The 19,124-nt window shown below is 37.6% G+C and overlaps 1 protein-coding gene across 4 annotated transcripts in view; it reads left to right on the top strand.

Annotated features, from left to right (window-relative positions):
* LOC110451208 (calcium-dependent protein kinase C-like) overlaps positions 1 to 19,124 on the top strand; it is a 168,303-nt gene that overhangs the window by 70,314 nt on the left and 78,865 nt on the right. For all 4 annotated transcript variants that reach the window (XM_021499095.1, XM_021499092.1, XM_021499094.1 and 1 more), the window contains one exon: positions 3,915 to 4,023. In XM_021499095.1, the coding sequence (XP_021354770.1) occupies positions 3,915 to 4,023 (109 nt within the window). The remainder of the gene's footprint in view (positions 1 to 3,914; positions 4,024 to 19,124) is intronic.

Genomic DNA, 19,124 nt, shown 5'->3' with positions numbered 1-19,124 from the left:
GGGGGGGGTATCCGATGTGAATGTCTGTTCACTCTGGTTATATTCGGAAATTACATTTTACACCAGGCTTCCTAGTGAAGGACTAAATTTTTTCAAATAGATTTCACTGTAAAATGTTCGTGTATTTGTCTTTCTTAGATGATCTGGTCTCATACTGCGGTGTAAAATTTATTTGTATCCATGTTACTATTTTCGGGAGATTATATCACAGCAATATACTAGAAATAATCAGACCCAAGTTTTATGGTAACGCTTTTGGATTTTAATTTCAAATTAAAGACATATTTTACACAAGAAATTTGTGAGAAAATGTTTAATAATTTGATAATAAAACCCAGCAGATATTGCTGAAGAAGTGGGTGGTGTTTGACGGTGTTGTTCATTGGAGAAGACATTCAGTAGCATTGGTATGAGGAAATTATGCAACATTTATGTAAAATCAGTCATAGATAATTACAAAAAACGTCAATGTCACTTGTATAGGTTTTGGTATATAGACAATCCTCTCGAAATATCATGTGGTTTGAAAACTTATTTATCATACAACATATCCAGTGCTCAATCTCTTAACATAAGCACCCTAATCCTTTTCTTCTCAGAGTAGTTTACAGGCTTCCTTTCACCAAGATTTAATGTCAACTAACTTTAAAAAGGCGTCTTAATTGGATGTAGGGATATTTAGTTCATTCAAGACTCAGTGACCTAGATATATCTACCTGGAAATCAATAATGCTAAGGACATGTGGTTCACCTTGACCTGTTCAATCAGTAAGACTTAAGTTTTTGTAGCTCACTGTGACCTACTTAATCAGAAAAATTTAAGTTGGGTGGATTAATGTGACCTACTTAATTAGTGTGCTTAAGTTTGGTGGATCACTGTGACCTACTTAATCAGAAATATTTAAGTTGTGTGGATTAATGTGACCTACTTAATTAGTTGTGCTTAAGTTCGGTGGATCACTGTGACCTAATTAATCAGAAATATTTAGGTTGTGTGACTCACTGTGACCTACTTAATCAGAAATATTTAAATTGTGTGTATTAATATGACTTACTTAATTAGTTATGCTTAAATTGGATGGATCACGTGCACTGTGATATACTTAATTATAAATATTTAGGTTGTGTGGCTTAATGTGTCCTACTTATCAAAAAACTTCAGTTGTATGGATTAATGACCTACTTTATCAGTGAAACTTAATTTGTGTGACTTGCTGTGACCTACTTAATAAGTAAAACTTAAGTTTTGTAGCTCACTGTTACTTATTTAGCTCACTGACTTAGTTTATGAATAATAAATGAGTTAACTGGCTCACTGTGACCTACTTAATCAGAAATATTTAAATTGTGTGGCTTAATGTGACCTACTAAATTAGTTATGCTTAAGTTGGGTGGCTCACTGTGACCTACTTAAATAATAATATTAAGTTCACGTGGATAACTGAGATTAACTAGGTCACCAAGACTTAATTAATTGGTGATACTAGGGTAATGTTGATCACATCCCTAATTGATCATGAACAGCTAGAATATAAAACGACCATGTGGGTTTTCTCCAGGTGCTCTGATTTCATCCAACATTCAGACACTCCTCGCGCTAACATCCCGGCCAACAAGAGTGATTAATATAAGTTGAAATAACTTGTGTCCTATTTGTTGTAAAATAAATTAAGTATATATATTTTATATCATGTAGATCACTTTGACCTGATTATCCGGGATGCTTAAATTGTGTTGGTCGCTATGACCTATATTTGATGTATTGATGTGCCTTTCGGGTCACTAAAAGATAGATTAACTCCCTGGTTAATAGATAAAACAGCTTTCCTGTGAGTCGTTTTGGACTAGATATATTTCATTGGCCCGATGGATTGACATGGCAGTTACCCGCAAATACTAAATCAGCGGGAACTTGCCCTAATTTTGTTGAGATATGGATTAATTCCGAGTCCGAATGTGGCAGGCACTTTATTGTGCTCCATGGCTATATATGTATGTGTCCTGTTGCCGTTCACTCTTCTGTATCAGCTCTTCATGGGATACATTACATGTATTAACAAAGGTGGCCTTTTTAATTAGTGGCCATTATTTCATTATCCGGAAAAAGTTTTTTCTTTTTTTTTTCTTCATCTGTATTTAAAAAGCTTTTATACATGATATGTATACTTCAAAGGTGAGATAACTCACAAATAGCATTGGACATCAGACAGTTTACAGTATCCTCAGCTTACCGGACACGGAAAGTGCCGGTGGAGCTAATATACTGCGGCCTGTGGCTATAGCTCTTCATCCATTTTATGTCATTGTCATCATCAAGTCATGTTTGTACATCAGACTTTTTTATTTCTAATATTAACCCGACAAAAATTGAGGGAAAAAAATAGAAATGTGCTAGGTGAGCAATTATAGGCCCTTTGGACATGTTGTATTGTAATATTGTGAAATTATAAATGTTTAACTGGGAAAATAATATTATGAAATTGTTATATTACTCCCGTAATTAGGAATGTAACAAAAAGACTTAACGTATAAAATGTCAGAGGAGTAGCAAGGATTAATCTAACTTGAATTATGTGATAATGATGGAATAATGTTAGGTCACTACTTATCCGCGTGACAATGTGAGGGTCAAGGTCATAATTACATTTCCCATTGACAGTAACGCTTTGATGAAGTTTGTGTGGCTTATTACAGTAGTTTTAGTCGGGAGTTGGTGTTCTATATCTTAAACTGTAGATAACATCATGTTGAATGTTTGGTTGCGCTTTTGGGAAAGGACATCTGTGCAATTTCTTCCGTAGTGCCAGCGGTGTGAGTCTGCTACAGCTTTATAACGACATCACCGTCTGTGAATCTCGGTCACGTAGCTCGGTACAAAAATGTCATATCGGAAAAAATAAAAATAAAAATGGTAGCTCATATTTTCTGTCGAACAAATTTTCTTGTCATTTTAAGTTCAAATATAAACCATGTATTTTCTATGAGAGCATTTCTACAGTATATGCATTTCGTGCTTGATATTAAATTACATATCTTCATGAAGAATTTCACTATTACAAATCACTACCATTCATTCCTTTAGTCATCTTACATCTGGAGAACAATAGAAATAAACAGCTTACAATTTATCAATCTTTATTTTCATAACTTCATTTAACCATTTCTTTATGTAAGTTTTGATTTGCTTGCCTTGATAGCTGTCTTTTCTTCATAATGTTCTTAGCTAGCACATCTCTATAATTAACAATTTATATTCTTTCAACTGTTACGTTATATCACATTCCAATCGATTCATATGCAAAACTTTTTGTGAGTTCGAAGTTCTTACTTTTGTATCATATTTGACAAAATAAGTGCCCTGGGGGCTTATCAATTTTTTGAAAAATTAAAATAATTAAGAAACTTTCCAAAATTCTCTTAAAATTAGCTGTCATAGGCACTTTTTCAAAAAAGTAAATAAGTTATGTTGAAGGGAATGGATGCTCCAGACAAATGAAAGGGGATTCTTTTGGCAGATGGGCACTTATGGGGTCATATATGGTACATGTGGGAACTTACACAAATAAACTTTATAAAGCTAAGAATAAAATGTGAATTTTTGAATTGTTGAATTGACATTTCTGGAAATTGTTAGGTCCTATAATAATAATAATAATAAATGTTACATTAATTGTCATGCGGAATCCGCGAATGCGGCGATTCAACTCGTCTCACTTTTATTGCACTGCGCCAAAAAATAAACCCAGAATACATCATCAATACAAATCCATAAGAAATTCAAGTCAACAGAAATAACTAAATTTGTATTTGTATTTTTACGACTTTTTTCGCTGTTATTAGCTTTAGCCTGTGAAATACTTGGCACATTTTGATATTGTTTTGATAATTGTTTTCAATCTTTTTTTATCTTTCAGTCCACAAACGCGCACAAGTTTAAACTGCACACGTATGGCAGTCCGACGTTCTGTGACCACTGTGGGTCCCTGCTCTACGGTCTCATACACCAGGGACTCAAGTGTGATGGTAGGTACATCAATCATCTTGTTACCATAACGACAACAGTCATTGTCTGCTGGTGGACACCAACTCCTCTTTGTCCCAATTTACCATGTCACAGCTCCTCAGTGTGAGGGGTGACGGAAAGTCAAGGAAAATGAAAGCTAGAAAGGATGCTTCATTTTTTGGAGATTCATTCTAGACACTATTCAATGGTATATATAATGTCACCAGGGTAAAATGGACAAATAATGGCGTCTGGGCCACAGGAACTTTTCAATGTCCACTTAACTACCATGTTAGGGAGCGGCTATCCATCGACTAATGTTCCTCCATGTCTGAAGAGTGCTGACGGCATTGTCAGTCAGTTCAATTAAACAATTCTGTGATAATATTTCCATGAGTGTCAAATTTGTCCAAAAAATGGATTTGTGCGATCTTGATTTGTGTCCTATATTCCATTCTGTACTTCAGCAGAAGTAATTTCCCACAGAGATTATAATTTAAAGTTTCCCTTTCATAATTTGCATACATTCTGATGTCTAGCAAATGGCTTCTCCAAATGTTGTTGCGAGGATGTAGCTGTAGTTTGGAATAAAGTAATGTGCTGTACTGTCTGTGTAATAGAATCTTTTCCTTTCTTCGAGTTACAGCGAGTCTTACAAAAAACAAAACATCTAAACATATTGACTGAGAATTTCAGCAATGCAAGACAAATGAAGTACCGAGGTACTTAGTATAAGTTCTATTAAACAATTGAGGTGAATTATTGTGGAGTTCAGGCACTGCGGAGGCTGGATTAGGTCGTAATGTGTCTTCCATGCAGAGGCAGGGCTGGGAGATCTGTGACGATCTGGGCCTTTATGAGTGCCCAGGGAGATACGTGAGGATAACTTATTTGCTGTACCAGTATTGGCTTTTTTTTTACCACTGTATGTACGAGAAAGGTTTTGCCATACGACCAGTGCCACCACAGTATGTGCGAGAGAGGTTTTGCCTTACGACCAGTGGCACCACTGTATGTACGAGAGAGATTTTGCCTTACAACCAGTGCCACCACTGTATGTACGAGAGAGATTTTGCCATACGACCAGTGCCACCACAGTATGTGCGAGAGAGGTTTTGCCTTACGACCAGTGCCACCACTGTATGTACGAGAGAGATATTGCCTTACGACCAGTGCCACCACAGTATGTGCAAGAGAGATTTTGCCTTACGACCAGTGCCACCATTGTATGTAAGAGAGAGATTTTGCCTTACGACCAGTGCCCCCACAGTATGTGCAAGAGAGATTTTGCCTTACGACCAGTGCCACCATTGTATGTAAGAGAGAGATTTTGCCTTACGACCAGTGCCACCATTGTATGTAAGAGAGAGATTTTGCCTTACGACCAGTGCCACCATTGTATGTAAGAGAGAGATTTTGCCTTACGACCAGTGCCACCATTGTATGTAAGAGAGAGATTTTGCCTTACGACCAGTGCCACCATTGTATGTAAGAGAGAGATTTTGCCTTACGACCAGTGCCACCATTGTATGTAAGAGAGAGATTTTGCCTTACGACCAGTGCCCCCACAGTATGTGCAAGAGAGATTTTGCCTTACGACCAGTGCCACCATTGTATGTAAGAGAGAGATTTTGCCTTACGACCAGTGCCACCACATGATGTACGAGAGAGATTTTGCCTGACGACCAGTGCCACCACTGTATGTACGAGAGAGATTTAGCCATACGACCAGTGCCACCACAGTATGTACGAGAGAGATTTTGCCTCACGACCAGTGCCACCACAGTATGTGTGAGAGAGATTTTGCCTAACGACCAGTGCCACCACTGAATGTAAGAGAGAGATATTGCCTTACGACCAGTGCCACCACTGTATGTACGAGAGAGATATTGCCTTACGACCAGTGCCACCACTGTATGTAAGAGAGAGATATTGCCTTACGACCAGTGCCACCACAGTATGTGCAAGAGAGATTTTGCCTTACGACCAGTGCCACCACTTTATATGTACGAGAGAGATTTTGCCTTACGACCAGTTCCACCACTGTATGTACGAAAGAGAGATTTTGCCTTACGACCAGTGCCACCCCTTTATATGTACGAGAGAGATTTTGCCTTACGACCAGTGCCACCACTTTATATGTACGAGAGAGATTTTGCCTTACGACCAGTGCCACCACTTTATATGTACGAGAGAGATTTTGCCTTACGACCAGTTCCACCACTGTATGTACGAAAGAGAGATTTTGCCTTACGACCAGTGCCACCCCTTTATATGTACGAGAGAGATTTTGCCTTACGACCAGTGCCACCACTGTATGTAAGAGAGAGATTTTGCCTTACGACCAGTGCCACCACAGTATGTGCAAGAGAGATTTTGCCTTACGACCAGTGCCACCACAGTATGTACGACCAGTGCCAATAGCAGTTAGACTTTGACATTTTTCACGTTTTGCCGTGATGTTGTAAATTGTCCTTCCTTGTGACATGCAGTGGTGTGTTCAGTGCCTAGCTGTGTCACGCAAACTGGGGTCTTCACAGGAAATGAACAGACACTCCAAAAATATATCATTCCATAATTGTATGAAAAACTCTTTAGTTGTTTTAACTTTTTTTTCATTTGTGTTAAAAACGTTTAAAGGTGTATATAATTGCAGTGATGTATGAGAATTTACGATAGCCAGTTACCTCAAATGACCTTGACACTTTGTCTTCGGTGAGAGTAGGAGATATATATGTCTTCCTTAAACTTTGTATAGTCGTGACATTTATTTATAATTAGCATATTTATCTCCCGAAGTGATGACAGTTTTTGTCTTGAAATGGTGTCATTATGAAAACACTAGCAGATAGCTGTAAACAGATTAGAATAACCACCCTCATCACTCAGTTCATGTGAGTTAACAAAATGACTACATCCATAGTTATATTCGGGATGTGATCCTTCAGTTTGGTAGGAACACAAACAGACTCCATCTATTAGTTTGGTGACTTATTTCTATTTTTGATTTTTTTTATTTTTCCTGAAAAGAGTAAACTTAGCTCAAGTTTTCTGTTTAGTTTTCATTCCATATAATATAATATTTACCATCGTATGACATTGCCACTATATAACCCTACCAAATTCAGTTGGCATTCATATAGGCTGTGAATACTATGGACGGATTGTTGATGTCATCATTATTTTAATATTATGACATCATAATCGTTATGTTAGATAGCAACTAAAAGCAGTTCAATGCTTAAATGAACTTTGTATAATTCACCTTAGGCTAATGGCCAGCTAGTATTACATTATTAATATGTGGAGTTGTTTCCATGGGATGGTTATGGTGTTTCATTCAGTTATTATATTATATTATATCATTAGGCCAGTTTGGGGTTTCATTTAACTGTGGACAAGGTCTGTTAATTTCCAGAGCTGTTGAGGTGAGCTGATAGATGAGATGTCCTGCTGACTCGTTGATATATAGTCGGTATATAGTATATTTGATACAGGTGCTAAATGAAAAATTCAAATGAGTGGTGGCGATTCAATGGATTAGCAATATGAAAGCGCTATGTTGACAGTAGTGTAACTTCCTGGTGCAATGATTTACGGCTACGTTTTTTACGGATATTACGTTTTTTTGCAATGGAAATCCATTTTTATTAAATAATTCATACAGAAATACAGGCACTGTGACTGGTCGCTGTCATTGATTTTCAACACTTCATCACATCTCTCTGTAAACGTTACCCATTTCAATATTTCTTAGATATTAACACTATTTTGAAAAAGGTATGCAATTTTAGATAAATTTTTAATGAAAATTAAGGCAGGAGCATGTTTTTAACATGTTATGTATTATTTTGTACAGTAATGGTTCCCAACCCGCACTAGACTCATTTGCATTATGGTGTCAACCCTAAATTTTTATCGACTTTCAGAAAGCTTAAAAAAAAACACCCAGTATATACAAGATGGTTCTTTGCAGAGATACCAAGTAAAGGAAATAATATCATGATATGGAGTTTAGTAGCCTGTAAACATATTTAAATTATTTTTCAGATTTGATTTTTTTCCAGCCAATCGTCTTCATATGGTGGGCTGTTCAAATCACTGTCAGTTAGTCTGTCAATTGGAGTCTGCCTATAAATATGTGTTTTAATGCTACTCCTCAAAAACTGTTTAAGGGATAATAACAAAACTTGATACATAATCCTCTGTGTCCCTAGTGTATACTCAAATTTGAGAACAGTTAGAAAAACAAAATGGCTGCTTTGCAGTCATCTTGGATTTTGCATGTCAAGTTTGGCACTGCTATTTCTCAGGGCGAGCCAAAAGAGATCATGGCAAAAAAAAAAGTTTGCATGATCCCCTTGTTTCTGTAGTTCAGCCAGCTTCAAATTCAGAAGAATCACAAAAAACAATATCTCCATCAGGGAATCTTGTATTGTGTATTTAGGTAACGTTACTGCTTCTTTGAAAAAGTACTTCAAGAATCATGATGGCTTTGATTTGCACGATTCCCTTTGTCTCTAGGTGTGCTTGATCTAGCTTTAAACAAACTGGTCAAAGATCAGGTTGCCTTTGCCTCTAGGTGTGCCTGATCTAGCTTTAAACAAACTGGTCAAAGATCAGGTTGCCTTTGTCTCCAGGTGTGCCTGATCTAGCTTTAAACAAAATGGTCAAATATCAGGTTGCCTTTGTCTCCAGGTGTGCCTGATCTAGCTTTAAACAAAATGGTCAAATATCAGGTTGCCTTTGTCTCCAGGTGTGCCTGATCTAGCTTTAAACAAACTGGTCAAAGATCATGTTACCTTTGTCTCTAGTCGTGCTTGATCTAGCTTTAAACAAACTGGTCAAAGATCATGTTACCTTTGTCTCTAGTCGTGCTTGATCTAGCTTTAAACAAACTGGTCAAAGATCAGGTTGCCTTTGTCTCCAGGTGTGCCTGATCTAGCTTTAAACAAACTGGTCAAAGATCAGGTTGCAACTTCAATGTTTGCTCTCTGTGCTACTTGTCATCTGTTTGTCCAACAAGTGGACAGAGCAATAGAGATACAAAAACTTACATACTGGTAACATTCCATGATTGTTCAATAGTCGGTGACAAGATCTCTTTTAGATCTCTTTTTTTATCCAAAATATTGGTGAAAAAACTTCTGGAATCCCATGAGGATTTAGACCGATGAAATACTTCTTGCAAAAATAGAGAAAATCTCCCACATTATTATTGTTCTTAAAGTAACAACCAAAGTGCCATTATTTGAATTTTGTACTTCAGCTTAACATCTCATGAACTCGGGTATCAGGCCAATGTTTTGCACCTTTGGGAAGAAACATCAAAGAGCTTACGTGACATACATACCTTACAGGCAGAAGTTCAATTGACTATATAAAGGTGAAGGTCAAATTATCAGTGATATCCCACTACGTATAAATTAAGTCATTTAAATTATAGTTCGTTTTAAAATGCGTTATTGCTAACTCAACTGGTAATTCAGAAATATCAGTTTCATTAGAAAATTCAAACTTCAGCTTTCCAATTAATTTCTTTTTATATCTACAAAATGAGCATCTCTACAGTAAAGAAGATACCCTGTGTGTGTCGATCTTTTCTCCTGGATGAGGGAGACGTGTAGACACCCTCTGTCCAATTAATCAATGAGTCGACATTGATTTTCTTTGCCTCAGCTTAAGGTAATTGGCGTGGAAGTGTTTAACCAGGAATTATTTGTGAGGGGTAAGAGTTTAAGTGGTGTATATGGAAGGTCAAGAGAGGAGTCACTAATGATTATATTGAACAGATAAGTTGGTGAATTGTTTTGATACACATAGACACTTCCGATGGAGAGAGCTTAGTGTAAGTCAGTTTTAATCAGTGTAAACCAAGAAGGTGTACGATAAACAATGAAAGTGGCCCAACACATATTACTAAAACAAGTAAAGTCTGATTATAGGTAAGTATTTATGGTTTGATTATGAGATTGATAATCCGTAATTAATTAATTTGATGATATTTCGTAATGAAAATCACTTGGATGATATATTGAAATTGAGACTGATAGAGGGGGATAACTCTGATAAGTCAAAACAAAAGTGAATATGTAGAAAGAAGTCTGTATTACACAAATATTTTAAACTTTTACGTCAGCAAACTTCTATTAGCTGTGCAAATGATACATTGTAATATCAGATCGACTCATGTTTAAAAAGTTAATTTATTTGATCCTAAACGCTCAATTTCCATTATTAATCACCATTTTAATATTTTCATGCGATTTAAAGTGACCTGTTTTTGTGATTAATTTATCATTAGTTTCAATTTTTTGTGATTGATGAACCTTTACTTGCCCGCATTGTGATTTTCAAAATCAGTTTGATTACTGTTTTTCTTTGGGCAAAAAGTCAAATCTTTTCTTATCATATCGTTCAAAACCTTTCCCATGATCATGGTCAGTGCATGTAGAAATGGCGCAGCAACGGATGGCTTTTTGTTGCAATTTACACCACGTATACATTGGAAGCTGCATCAGTTAGAAATCGGCACAAAATTGTGCCGAAATAACACCCTGGGAGGGAAAGGTGATAAGAGAAAGCATCATGGGAAATTTACATGTCTGGTTTAGTTTGCGTGCAAGGTAAAAAAAGATGAAATTGGATTCAAAATAAAATGCTGGGAATTGATATGAAATACTGACAAGAGCTGGTTCAATGTAGAATTTTAAATTAATTACTGCTAACTCAGGGGAAAAGCAATTTGTACAAAGAGGAAACAAGCTAGAAATGTCGGAAATTAATAGAATTAATTAGTTACATTGGATTGACGGAGGTGGTTTGGTGCATCTGATGATGGAGACTTATCATAATACAGTCTAGATGGAGGACAATTTCAGATCATTGAATGCCATATATTTGTGACTAGACCCACTCTTTTGGATTGAAGTAGGTTCCATAAAATGGAAAAGGACAATGGTGTCCAAGATGATTATACCATACTTAACCGATAGTTTATAGCACCTGTATAGTGTGGCACCATGCTATCTCTCGCAGTAATACCGTGTCCATCTCTATATAATGCTACATACAGTATCTGACTGTTTGTAACTATCATGGGTTGACATTACCAACAGAAAGGATATACAACCCTACTCTTAAGAATCTAGTAACAGTTACCAATATAGAGAAAAAGTTCAGAAAGATACGAAGAAAACATGGTGGCTGCATCGTCAAGGAAACATCCACTGTCTTGTTCAGAAGGTAAAAAGACTTTTAATTATTTTATATCTCATTATTCAAGCCTCTAAATCACTGACGATTGTAAATCTTCAGTGTTAGGAAAACATAGAAATTTCACGAGAAACGCTATATCATCGGTTCCTCAGTGTTGCCATCATTGGCAGTTCTTTAGCGTTATTTCATTGGTTCCTTAATTAGTGTTAAGATCATTGGCGGTTCTGTAACGTTATTTCATGTGTTCCTTAGTGTTGCCATCATTGGTGGTTCTGTAACGTTATTTCATGTGTTCCTCAGTGTTGACATCATTGGCAGTTCTGTAGAGTTATTTCATGTGTTCCTTAGTGTTGCCATCATTGGCGGTTCTGTAACGTTATTTCATTGGTTCCTTAGTGTTGCCATCATTGGCGGTTCTGTAACGTTGTTTCATTGGTTCCTTAGTGTTGCGATCATTGGCGGTTCTGTAACGTTATTTCATGTGTTCCTTAGTATTGCCATCATTGGCAGTTCTGTAGCATTATTTCATTGGTTCCTTAATTAGTGTTGCGATCATTAACGGTTCTGTAACGTTATTTCATGTGTTCCTTAGTATTGCCATCATTGGCAGTTCTGTAGCATTATTTCATTGGTTCCTTAATTAGTGTTGCGATCATTAACGGTTCTGTAACGTTATTTCATGTTTTCCTTAGTATTGCCATCATTGGCAGTTCTGTAGCATTATTTCATTGGTTCCTTAATTAGTGTTGCGATCATTGGCGGTGCTGTAGAGTTATTTCATTGGTTCCTTAGTGTTGCGATCATTGGTGGTTCTGTAACATTATTTCATGTGTTCCTCAGTGTTGACATCATTGGCGGTTCTGTAACGTTATTTCATTTGTTCCTCAGTGTTGACATCATTGGCAGTTCTGTAGCATTATTTCATTGGTTCCTTAATTAGTGTTGACATCATTGGCGGTTCTGTAACGTTGGTTTCATGGGTTCCTCAGTGTTGACATCATTGGCGGTTCTGTAGCGTTATTTCATTGGTTCCTTAATTAGTGTTGCAATCATTGGCGGTTCTGTAACGTTCTTTCATGTGTTCCTTAGTGTTGACATCATTGGAGGGTCTGTAGCATTATTTCATTGGTTCCTTAATTAGTGTTGCGATCATTGGTGGTTCTGTAACATTATTTCATGTGTTCCTCAGTGTTGACATCATTGGTGGTTCTGTAACGTGATTTCATTTGTTCCTCAGTGTTGACATCATTGGCAGTTCTGTAGCATTATTTCATTGGTTCCTTAATTAGTGTTGGGATCATTGGCGGTTCTGTAACGTTATTTCATTTGTTCCTCAGTGTTGACATCATTGGCAGTTCGGTAGCATTATTTCATTGGTTCCTTAATTAGTGTTGGGATCATTGGCGGTTCTGTAACGTTATTTCAGTTGTTCCTCAGTGTTGACATCATTGGCAGTTCGGTAGCATTATTTCATTGGTTCCTTAATTAGTGTTGACATCATTGGCGGTTCTGTAGCGTTATTTCATTGGTTCCTTAATTAGTGTTGACATCATTGGCGGTTCTGTAACGTTGGTTTCATGTGTTCCTCAGTGTTGACATCATTGGCGGTTCTGTAGCGTTGGTTTCATTGGTTTCATTGAGTTGCTATTGTTACTGCTTTTACAAGAACTGAAGTTTCCCTTTTTTATCGTATTATTTTGAATGGATTTAAATTTCACAACTGCGCTATTTGCACTTGTTCTTAATGTCATATTTGCTATCAATATTTCATTTTTTTTGTTAATTAGCTTATTAATTGTATGGATAGAAGTTGTAGGCCTATTATGTGTTTTCTTGTGTCTGTAGAAAACATTTTATTTTCTATAGATTTAAATTTCGCAACTGCACTATTCGCACTTGTTAGTAATGTCATATTTTCTGTCAGTATTTCGTTTTTCTGTAATTAGCTTATTAATGAGATGGAGAGAAGTTGTAGGCCTATTATGTGTTCGCTCGTGTCTGTAGAAAACAGCTAGGAATTTTCAATTTCTTTTGAAGAATGTTAATCAAATTGTGTCTGCACATGTTCAAACAGAATGGCTGAAAAAAACACTTTTGGTGTTGTGAAATACCACCAAGGTCTTTGAACGGGGGCTATGCTTGTATAAATATGGAAATATGCTTAAAGGAATTTTATAGTTACTTTTTGTAGTTGTGACCTATTTTTTTGTTTTATTCCTTTTTAACAAGATTTCATATTTACCATTTAGTGAATATATCATTTTGGCAGATTAATCTCTTGAAATTCATGAAGCTTTGATATATTTATGTCCTGAGGCTTGACAACTTATCGACTTGTGATGGTATGTTTATTGTCACTCACTGCCAGAGAGGACATTTGGTTACAGAAAGGCTTTAAAATTTCAATAAATTATGAATAATACATTACTGAAATGAAATACATGTTTTAAAACTTTTTCTGAATGATATATTGATAAAGCACTGACTATTCAGGAGATACAGTAGGTTGTATATGCTGTAATAGTTATTCTGTGAAATACAGCAGGTGTTATGCTGTAATGATTATTCTGTGAAATACAGTAGGTTTTTGTTAAAGTAGATTTTTATTCTGTAATAGGTATTCATTGTGATACAGTAGTTTTTTTTTATACTGTAATAGCTTGTGAGATGCAGTAGGTTTTATAATGTAATGACTTTTCTGTGAAATACAATAGATTTATATAGCAATTGAACTTGTACGAAAAAATAGGTCTTGCTGCAAATACGATTAGCCCCAGGGAATATTGGTGGGGGAGGCTGGGTTGACTTCCTCTTCGTGGTACCTGCTTTGTTCATTGATTGATGAACATTCTTGTTACCAGTAATCTCACCTCCCTGATTCCAAAAGGATCGTACAAAATACCGGGGGATATATCAATTATGTAAAACACCATTGTGTTCTGCCTTGGTAATTCGGTGTATCTTCTATTTAGAAAAGTAGAGGATTTAAATTTGTTTAAGTATTAAACAAAACTCATTTCTTTGATGGCTTCTAAGGGGCAGGACACTATTGATCATATAAGGCAATACTAAATGTCAAAGAGGAAGCATCAGATCAGGAAGAATTGATGAATCAAACTTGCTGCCACTTAACTAGGGAATAGCAAGGTGTGGTCCTCTTTAACCTTTTACTCATACTAATGGTATACCTAAAAACATCACCACAAACACAGTTGACCCTAGAACTCATTCACCCCTGAAATCTCATAATGAACTATTCCAACATTTGAATTGGAAGAGTTCAAATGTGTTTTCAGGGGTGAATGAGTTAAGATATCAATCTAGCAAGGTAAAATCATTTGGTTGAAAGCCAAATACAGAAGAAAAATCCCATCATTGGAAAAGTCCTTAGAGAAAGGCACAGACATATGTAGGCTCCAACCAAGGCTGAAGTTTGTTGTTTCAAGATCTAGCTGGGTTTTCATTGTCGTTTCTATTTATCAGTGTTGGCTTTTGCGTTGCATTGGTCACTTGTCTGAAGGACTGTGTTGTATTGGTCACTTGTCTGAAGGACTGTGTTGTAGTGGTCACTTGTCTAAAGGACTGTGTTGTATTGGTCACTTGTCTGAAGGACTGTGTTGTAGTGGTCACTTGTCTGAAGGACTGTGTTGTATTGGTCACTTGTCTGAAGGACTGTGTTGTATTGGTCACTTGTCTGAAGGACTGTGTTGTAGTGGTCACTTGTCTGAAGGACTGTGTTGTATTGGTCACTTGTCTGAAGGACTGTGTTGTATTGGTCACTTGTCTGAAGGACTGTGTTGTAGTGGTCACTTGTCTGAAGGACTGTGTTGTATTGGTCACTTGTCTGAAGGACTGTGTTGTATTGGTCACTTGTCTGAAGGACTGTGTTGTAGTGGTCACTTGTCTGAAGGACTGTGTTGTATTGGTCACTTGTCTGAAGGACTGTGTTGTATTGGTCACTTGTCTGAAGGACTGTGTTGTAGTGGTCACTTGTCTGAAGGACTGTGTTGTATTGGTCACTTGTCTGAAGGACTGTGTTGTATTGGTCACTTGTCTGAAGGACTGTGTTGTAGTGGTCACTTGTCTGAAGGACTGTGTTGTATTGGTCACTTGTCTAAAGGACTGTGTTGTAGTGGTCACTTGTCTGAAGGACTGTGTTGTATTGGTCACTTGTCTAAAGGACTGTGTTGTATTGGTCACTTTTCTAAAGGACTGTGTTGTATTGGTCACTTGTCTGAAGGACTGTGTTGTATTGGTCACTTTTCTAAAGGACTGTGTTGTAGTGGTCACTTGTCTGAAGGACTGTGTTGTATCGATCACTTTTCTAAAGGACAGTGTTATATGGGTCACTGGGTATATTGACCACCTGCCTTGAGGTTTTATCGATCACCTATCTGATTTGAAACATTTGTCACTTGTGTTCATGTTGAACCATGTGTTATTTTTGTGACTTGTTTCACCAGAGGAAACAGTAATGTCCATTGACTATAGCGTGCTCTCGTCTTCAGGAAATGTTGCCTGTTTTATCAGCGATTAATTCCCCGTTTGAATTTAATCTTTTTCCTCACACTGACTCCTGAAAAGTCTATTGTCTCCTATAAGGGTTACTGTTTTTATGGATTTCTTGTTTAAAGGTCTACATGTTTGAAGTATTTGTAAATTGTCTACAGAATGTTACTGTCGCTTGTTAAGGATTGGTAGCTTGTCATGAAAAGGTCATTGTTTTATTGGACAAAATGTTAATAGAGAATTTGATGTGGCCATTAAATGTATAGATTGTGCGTACAGCATGCCCCGTAGGACTCGCCAGTATATACCAAACTAGATGTACGCCCCATGTCTTTACCCTTGCAATATGACGGTCCGTAGACTTCAATTTCTCTGCCAACATCACAAGTCTGTCGGCATGACATTTCTAATTGTCATATTTGCCACACTATACAGCAGGTTGGAGCTATGGGACTGAACAGCAGGGCTTACATTTCAGCTTTTGCAGGGTTCTGTTTCCTCCGATTTGCCGTGGCTTATGGGTTTTGATGGTGTTCCAATTAGTTTGATCTTGAAACAAGTTAACCCTTGTAATATAGGCATACTTTATTAATAAAGTATGAGGTCTTGTTACTTTACCTATTGAATGAGATCCTAACTCAATATTGCCTGATACTATACTGCTCTTTGATGGTCCTGATACTATACTGCTCTTTGACTGTCCTGATATTATTCTGCTCTTTGACGGTCCTGATACTATACTGTCCTTTGACGGTCCTGATACTATACTGTCCTTTGACGGTCCTGATACTATACTGTCCTTTGAAGGTCCTGATACTATACTGTCCTTTGAAGGTCCTGATACTATACTGTCCTTTGAAGGTCCTGATACTATACTGTCCTTTGAAGGTCCTGATACTATACTGTCCTTTGAAGGTCCTGATACTATACTGTCCTTTGAAGGTCCTGATACTATACTGTCCTTTGAAGGTCCTGATACTATACTGTCCTTTGAAGGTCCTGATACTATACTGTCCTTTGAAGGTCCTGATACTATACTGTCCTTTGAAGGTCCTGATACTATACTGTCCTTTGAAGGTCCTGATACTATACTGTCCTTTGAAGGTCCTGATACTATACTGTCCTTTGAAGGTCCTGATACTATACTGTCCTTTGAAGGTCCTGATACTATACTGTCCTTTGAAGGTCCTGATACTATACTGTCCTTTGATGGTCCTGATACTATACTGTCCTTTGAAGGTCCTGATACTATACTGTCCTTTGAAGGTCCTGATACTATACTGTCCTTTGATGGTCCTGATACTATATTGCTCTTTGATGGTCCTGATACTATACTGTCCTTTGACGGTCCTGATACTATATTGCTCTTTGACGGGCCTGATACTATACTGCTCTTTGATGGTCCTGATACTATACTGTCCTTTGAAGGTCCTGATACTATACTGTCCTTTGAAGGTCCTGATACTATACTGCCCTTTGAAGGTCCTGATACTATACTGTCCTTTGACGGTCCTGATACTATACTGCCCTTTGATGGTCCTGATACTATACTGTCCTTTGAAGGTCCTGATACTATACTGTCCTTTGACGGTCCTGATACTATACTGTCCTTTGATGGTCCTGATACTATACTGTCCTTTGAAGGTCCTGATACTATACTGTCCTTTGAAGGTCCTGATACTATACTGTCCTTTGATGGTCCTGATATTATTCTGCTCTTTGATGGTCCTGATACTATACTGCTCTTTGATGGTCCTGATACTATACTGTCCTTTGACGGTCCTGATACTGTACTGTCCTTTGACGGTCCTGATACTAAACTGTCCTTTGAAGGTCCTGATACTATACTGTCCATTGACGGTCCTGATACTATACTGCCCTTTGACGGTCCTGATACTATACTGCCCTTTGAAGGTCCTGATACTATACTGTCCTTTGACGGTCCTGATACTATATTGCTCTTAAACGGTCCTGATACTATATTGCTCTTTGACGGGCCTGATACTATACTGCTCTTTGATGGTCCTGATACTATACTGCTCTTTGAGGGGCCTGATACTATACTGCCCTTTGACGGTCCTGATACTATACTGTCCTTTGACGGTCCTGATACTATACTGCTCTTTGAGGGGCCTGATACTATACTGCCCTTTGACGGTCCTGATACTATACTGTCCTTTGATGGTCCTGATACTATACTGCTCTTTGACGGTCTTATTAACAAAGTCAGATCCCAAACAATTCATAATACTGCCCAAAACAATAGCATACAAGAGCCTTACCTATCCTTGCTCTTTGTTGTAAGGCAGTTAGTTACAGTGTATTATTGTTTTAGAACTAAGGTATGTCCTGGATATGTTCACTGCTTTTGTTGTTTTCGCTGTTACAAGTCAGTATAGAGGATTGCTTCAGTGTATTGGGTGTATTGTAACAAGGTATTTCTGATGTATAAGTGGATAGATTCATTGTATTGAGTGTATTATTTCTTCTGTTTGTCACCCAAGTAAAATACTAGTCGCTTCCTACAGACTCGGCTAGGGAGAATTTCTCTATAGCTCATTCGGAAGAGGGTAAAACTAGTAAACCAGAGGTCCCGGGTTCGATTCCTAGTAGAGGCAGAGGACAGATTCATTGTTACAAGTTATCACTGCTTTATATACAGGTAAACCTACTCAAGAGACCACCTCTATAGAGAGACCACCTGTGGTAAAAGACCACCTGTGTTAAAAGACCACCTGTGGTAAAAGACCACATTTGTAATCCTTGTTGCAGTTTGTTCATGTTAGCTGGACCTATATTAAGAGACCCCATGCATTAGGAGACCGTGTTATGAGGCTTCCGGAGATGGTCTCTGAGTACATCTTTGTCTGTGTGTCGATGATAGCTTCAGCCTGGTATCACCTGATGATAGCTTCAGCCTGGTATCACACGATAATAACTTCAGCCTTGTATCACCTGATGATAGCTTCAGCCTGGTATCACCTGATGATAGCCTCAGCCTGGTATCACCTGATGATAGCTTCAGCCTGGTATCACACGATAATAACTTCAGCCTTGTATCACCTGATGATAGCTTCAGCCTGGTATCACATGATGATAGCTTCAGCCTGGTATCACCTGATGATAGCTTTAGCCTGGTATCACCTGATGATAGCTTCAGCCTGGTATCACATGATGATAACTTCAGCCTGGTATCACCTGATGATAGCTTCAGCCTGGTATCACCTGAGGATAGCTTCAGCCTGTTAACACCTGATGATAGCTTCAGCCTGGTATCACCTGATGATAGCTTTAGCCAGCTGGTATCACCTGAGGATAGCTTCAGCCTGGTATCACCTGATGATAGCTTCAGCCTGGTATCACCTGATGATAGCTTCAGCCTGGTATCACCTGA

This window comes from Mizuhopecten yessoensis, unplaced genomic scaffold (assembly GCF_002113885.1).
Source record: "Mizuhopecten yessoensis strain PY_sf001 unplaced genomic scaffold, ASM211388v2 scaffold5877, whole genome shotgun sequence".
Classification (NCBI taxonomy): domain Eukaryota; kingdom Metazoa; phylum Mollusca; class Bivalvia; order Pectinida; family Pectinidae; genus Mizuhopecten; species Mizuhopecten yessoensis.
This window is presented reverse-complemented; position numbering and strand designations above follow the sequence as displayed.